Raw genomic sequence first — 6,000 nt, forward strand, 5'->3', positions numbered from 1 at the left:
AGTGTGCAAAGCAGTAATCAAAGCAAAAGGTGGCTACTTTGAAGAACCTAGAATATGACATATTTTCAGTTGTTTCACACTTTTTTGTTATGTATATAATTCCACATGTGATAATTCATAGTTTTGATGCCTTCAGTGTGAATCTACAATTGTCATAGTCATGAAAATAAAGAAAACTCTTTGAATGAGAAGGTGTGTCCAAACTTTTGGTCTGTACTATGTGTGTATATATATATATAGCTATATACAGGGAGAGTCCTGTAATCAGCTGAGGTCACACAGTACATGCACTTGTACCTCGGGGAGTGGCCCCTGGCGGTGGCTGTGTGGCCCCTGAGCTGAGGCTGTATAGGTCCAGGGCTGCCGGACTATCAGGCTGGATCTGGTCACATGACTCCACCCGCCATATTGCGCTGACACTGTGGTGCTTGCGTGTTGCAGGTGTGCGGTGCATCGCGGTGCCCTCGTACTGCAGCGACGTCGTCTGCTCCGACTCCCTCGTCATCAGCGGACACCACGACAAGAAGATCCGCTTCTGGGACACCAGGTAACGGAGGCGGGCGCCGCTTATCTCTGCCCGGAGACTCCTACCCTCCAGTTTATTGGTTCAGATCTACATGAAACACCAGAGGATATGTCGTCTCTAGTCACATCCAAAGCTGCATTAACGCATTTGCTTGCCTGCTACCAGTAGAGATTAGGTTGCATTGTGAGATTCCATAATGCACTACAACTCCCACCGTGCAGCTCGGTTCTGGATGATCAGATTTCAGGGATTGTGTGCCGTTCTCCGCTTTCATGTCCTGTCGTGTCCCTCAGGTCTCAGCTCTGCGTCCGGGAGGTGACGCTGGAGGAGAAGGTGACCTCCCTGTACATGGAGCCGGAGCAGACGCAGCTTCTGAGCTGCTCGCGGGACGACGCCCTCACCCTGCTGGACCTGCGGACGGGGGGCGTGCGGCTGGTGTTCAGGTACGGCCGGCGGACCCCCTTCTGCCATAGGTTACCCCCTGGTGATGCGCTAACGGCCTCTCTTCTCACAGAGCCGACGGCTTCAAATGCGGCTGTGACTGGACCAAGGCGATTCTGAGGTGAGGAAGGGAAGGCAGTGCGGCTTCTCTCAGCCCAAGAGCTTGCAATCTGTCCCAGCGGAGGTTGTACCACTGCATTATAAGCTCTTCCGTGGGTCATCACCCAGCTTTCCCAGGCTCCGGGGGTGTAATGGCGCTCTTGTGTCTCCGCAGCCCGGACAACAGTTACAGTATGGCCGGCTCCTCTGACGGGACCATCTTCATATGGAACACGAGGACTGGACTTCTGGAGCGGAGTCTGACGGGGGAGCACAGGTGAGATCATCTGCAGACTGATCCTGAGTGACACAGGTCTTGTGCTCTACTCACATCCAGAGCTGCCTTCACTATGGTGTAGTTCCATCATGTCTTATTCTCTAGTCACATCAAGAGGTGCATTCATAATCCTACAGTTAAAGCATTTATAATCCTCTAGTCACATCCAGAGCTGCATTATCTATTACGCAGTGCCGTCACGTTTTATACTCTAGTCACATCAAGAGCCCCATTCATAATCCTACAGTTAAATCATTATTGTCCTCTAGTCACATCCAAAGCTGCAGTCGCTGCTGTGCAGTTCCTTCGTTCCTTATACTGTAGTCACAGCCAGAGCTGCATTTATTACTATGCCGTACCATTGTGTATTATACTCTACTCACATCCAGAGCTGCTTTTACTATTTTGCAGTTTCATCATCTTTTTTTCTAATCACACTAAGAGCTGCGTTTTGTTGTACAGTTAACTCAGTCATGATCCTCTAGTCACATCGACAGCTGCATTAACTGTTGTGCAGTTCCATTGTTTCTTATTCTATAGTCACATCCAAAGCTGCCTTCACTGTTTTATTCATTCTAATCACATCTTTTCCTCTAGTCACATTAAGATCTGCATTCATAGTCATATTGTTAATTCATTTATTATCCTCTAATCGTATCCAGAGCTGCATTCACTGTTATGCAGTTCCATTGTGTCCTTTCCTGTAGTCATATTAAAAGCTGTATTCACAGATGTACAGTTAAATCCTTTATGATCCTGTAGTCACATCCAGAGCTGCATTTATGATTATGCAGTTCTATCGTGTATTATACTCTACTCACATCCAGAGCTGCATTTACAATTGTGCAGTATCATTGTGTCTTTTCCTCTAGTCACATTAAGAGCTGCAAACATAGTTGTACAGTTCAGTTATGATCCTGTAGTCACATCCAGAACTGCATCCAAAATCAGGCAGTTAAATCTTCTACTACAGTCACATACAGAGCTGCATTTGAAATCCCCCTGATAACAGGGAGCAACAGATTGCTTTACACTGCACATCGCAGGGAGATAGGCTGCAGGTAAACCTTGAATTAATCTTGTTCAGTTCCTCTCATCACCACCAGAGGGCGCAGCAGGGAAGGGAGAACTGACTGTGCGTAAGAAAGTCCTAAAACATTGTCCCTTTCCTCTGATATCATCTATGGTGCGGGATGTCCATGTTCTGCAGCAAGAAGGGTGGGAGATGGCAAGTGTGCGGTGAGGGGGTGGTAATGATGATGCGGCATCAGCGGTGGGATGGGGGTAAGGAGGGTAGGTAGTGACGATCATCTGGCGGTAAGAGAAAATGGGCTGCCTCTGTCGTCAGGGATGTGGGGCCGCGGCTGCCTCTGTCGTGGTGGGGGTGGCGCTGCGGCTGCCTCTGTTGTTGGGCAGGTGACGCTGCGGCTGCCTCTGTTGTCGGGCAGGTGACGCGGCTGCCTCTGTCATCGTCGGGGAGGTGGCGCTGCGGCTGCCTCTGTCGTCGTCGGGGAGGTGGCGCTGCGGCTGCCTCTGTCGTCGTCGGGGAGGTGGCGCTTCGGCTGCCTCTGTCGTCGTCGGGGACGTGGCGCTGCGGCTGCCACTGTCGTCGTCGGGGACGTGGCGCTGCGGCTGCCTCTGTCGTCGTCGGGGAGGTGGCGCTGCGGCTTCCTCTGTCGTCGTCGGGAAGGTGGCGCTGCGGCTGCCTCTGTCGTCGTCGGGGAGGTGGCGCTGCCTCTGTCGTCGTCGGGGAGGTGGCGCTGCGGCTGCCTCTGTCGTCGTCGGGGAGGTGGCGCTGCGGCTGCCTCTGTCGTCGTCGGGGAGGTGGCGCTGCGGCTGCCTCTGTCGTCGTCGGGGAGGTGGCGCTGCGGCTGCCTCTGTCGTCGTCGGGGAGGTGGCGCTGCGGCTGCCTCTGTCGTCGTCGGGGAGGTGACTCTGCGGCTGCCTCTGTCGTCGTCGGGGAGGTGACGCTGCGGCTGCCTCTGTCGTCGGGTAGGTGGCGCTGCTGCCGCCGCCTCTGTCGTCTTGGGGCGATGCTGCGGCTGCATCTGTCGTCGTCGGGGAGGTGGCGCTGCTGCCGCCTCTGTCGTCGTGGGGGAGACGCTGCGGCTGCCTCTGTCGTCGTCGGGGAGGTGACGCTGCGGCTGCCTCTGTCGTCGTCGGGGAGGTGGCGCTGCGGCTGCCTCTGTCGTCGTCGGGGAGGTGGCGCTGCGGCTGCCTCTGTCGTCGTCGGGGAGGTGGCGCTGCGGCTGCCTCTGTCGTCGTCGGGGAGGTGACGCTGCGGCTGTGGCTGCCTCTGCCTCTGTCGTCGTCGGGGAGGTGACGCTGCGGCTGTGGCTGCCTCTGCCTCTGTCGTCGTCGGGGAGGTGACGCTGCGGCTGTGGCTGCCTCTGCCTCTGTCGTCGTCGGGGAGGTGACGCTGTGGCTGCCTCTGTCGTCGTCGGGGAGGTGGCGCTGCGGCTGCCTCTGTCGTGGTCGGGGAGGTGACTCTGCTGCTGCCTCTGTCGTCGTCGGGGAGGTGACGCTGCGGCTGTATCTGTCGTCGGGGAGGTGGCGCTGCTGCCGCCTCTGTCGTCGTGGGGGAAACGCTGCGGCTGCCTCTGTCGTCGTCGGGGAGGTGGCGCTGCGGCTGCCTCTGTCGTCGTCGGGGAGGTGACTCTGCGGCTGCCGCTGTCGTCGGGGAGGTGACTCTGCGGCTGCCGCTGTCGTCGGGGAGGTGACGCTGCGGCTGTATCTGTCGTCGGGGAGGTGACGCTGCGGCTGTATCTGTCGTCGGCGCTGCGGCTGCCTCTGTCGTCGGGGTGGCGCTGCGGCTGCCTCTGTCGTCGGGGTGGCGCTGCGGCTGCCTCTGTCGTCGTCGGGGAGGTGACTCTGCGGCTGCCGCTGTCGTCGTCGTGGAGGTGACGCTGCGGCTGTATCTGTCGGGGTGGCGCTGCGGCTGCCTCTGTCGTCGTCGGGGAGGTGGGGCTGCGGCTGCCTCTGTCGTCGGGGAGCTGACGCTGCGGCTGCCTCTGTCGTCGTCGGGGTGGCGCTGCGGCTGCCTCTGTCGTCGTCGGGGTGGCGCTGCGGCTGCCTCTGTCGTCGTCGGGGTGGCGCTGCGGCTGCCTCTGTCGTCGTCGGGGAGGTGGCGCTGATGCTGCCTCTGTCGTCGTCGGGGAGGTGGCGCTGCGGCTGCCTCTGTCGTCGGGGTGCAGTCTGTTGGGGACGGGGGGCTCATCGTTATCACTTATAATCCCCCCCCCCCCCCCGGGTGCACACGCAGGGGATATTATAACTCTAGTGAATGTTAACGTTCTTAACCCTTCATTGGCAGAGCAGCTGCTCATGTCCCCTATAGGAAATGAGAATTGATTGTAGATGGAAGGAGCATTGCCCTCCAGCAGCACAGAGTATTTCAGGATTACATCTTCTCTCTCTCTCTTTCCCTGTGCAGTACGGCAGTGAACGCCGTGGCCTGGTCCGTGTCCGGGGACTATGTGCTCAGTGTGGACCGGGGGAAGAAGGCCGTCCTGTGGAGCGAGTACTGACAAGGGAATGGCGGAGTCAAGACGTGACGCCCGGAGCCTCCGACTGCTGCAGCACAAAACCTGGCGCCGGCCGCCCACTGACAGCCACTATTCCTGGGAAAAGGGAAGCGCCGTGGACAAACGCACAATGTAGCAGAGCTGAATTTATTGAGCTGTTTTATATAATATATACTGTAATAAATCTGATTTTAACACTAAGTACAGATCATGTTACATAGGACTGCCAGAAACACATACTACAGCACTAACAGGATAATACATCTGAATACAGATAATGTAGAGCTGCAGTCCTATGTAACACTATAGATAAAACAGTGATACCTCTCTGCCTACAGATAATGTAGGAGATGTCACCTGCAGTCCTATGTAACACCACAGATAACACATTGATAACTCTCTGAGTACAGATAATCTAGGAGATGTCACCTGCAGTCCTATGTAACAGCCCAGATAACAGTGATACCTCTCTGCCTACAGATAATGTAGGAGATGTCACCTGCAGTCCTATGTAACACCACAGATAACACATTGATAACTCTCTGAGTACAGATAATCTAGGAGATGTCACCTGCAGTCCTATGTAACAGCCCAGATAACAGTGATACCTCTCTGCCTACAGATAATGTAGTACATGTCACTTGCAGTCCTATGTAACACCACAGATAACACAGTGATACCTCTCTGCCTACAGATAATGTAGGAGATGTCACCTGCAGTCCTATGTAACACCACAGATAACACAGTGATATCTCTCTGAGTACAGATAATGTAGTAGATGTCACCTGCAGTCCTATGTAACACCACAGATAACACAGTGATACCTCTCTGAGTACAGATAATGTAGTAGATGTCACCTGCAGTCCTATGTAACACCACAGATGACACATGGTGACAAACTCAGCTCTGCTACATCAGTACAATTAGGAAGTTTATGTCCTTATCCTCACAGATGAGTCCGGTGGGTGTGACCCCCCCCCCCCCACCCCCCCCCATGACTCTGGACGCCCCCCCATTCCCCCCCCCCCAGGTATCTGCACTTTATCATGAATATAAAGCTCTTATTTGTATTACTGTCTCTTCTCTGTCTCGATTGGTGCTGACAACCTCCCGGGGTTACTCTAGTCACATCT

The 6,000-nt window shown here is 55.1% G+C and overlaps 1 protein-coding gene across 2 annotated transcripts in view; it reads left to right on the forward strand.

Moving 5' to 3' along the window:
- The window catches only part of LOC122932639 (protein Atg16l2-like), a 31,622-nt gene extending 26,286 nt beyond the window's left edge, over window positions 1-5,336 (forward strand). For both annotated transcript variants that reach the window (XM_044287164.1, XM_044287165.1), the window contains 5 exons: window positions 442-547; window positions 820-969; window positions 1,041-1,088; window positions 1,242-1,343; window positions 4,777-5,336. In XM_044287164.1, the coding sequence (XP_044143099.1) occupies window positions 442-547; window positions 820-969; window positions 1,041-1,088; window positions 1,242-1,343; window positions 4,777-4,870 (500 nt within the window). In that variant the 3' untranslated portion in view covers window positions 4,871-5,336. The remainder of the gene's footprint in view (window positions 1-441; window positions 548-819; window positions 970-1,040; window positions 1,089-1,241; window positions 1,344-4,776) is intronic.
- Window positions 5,337-6,000: the final 664 nt, after the last annotated feature.

This window comes from Bufo gargarizans, chromosome 3, assembly GCF_014858855.1.
Source record: "Bufo gargarizans isolate SCDJY-AF-19 chromosome 3, ASM1485885v1, whole genome shotgun sequence".
Taxonomy (NCBI): Eukaryota; Metazoa; Chordata; class Amphibia; order Anura; family Bufonidae; genus Bufo; species Bufo gargarizans.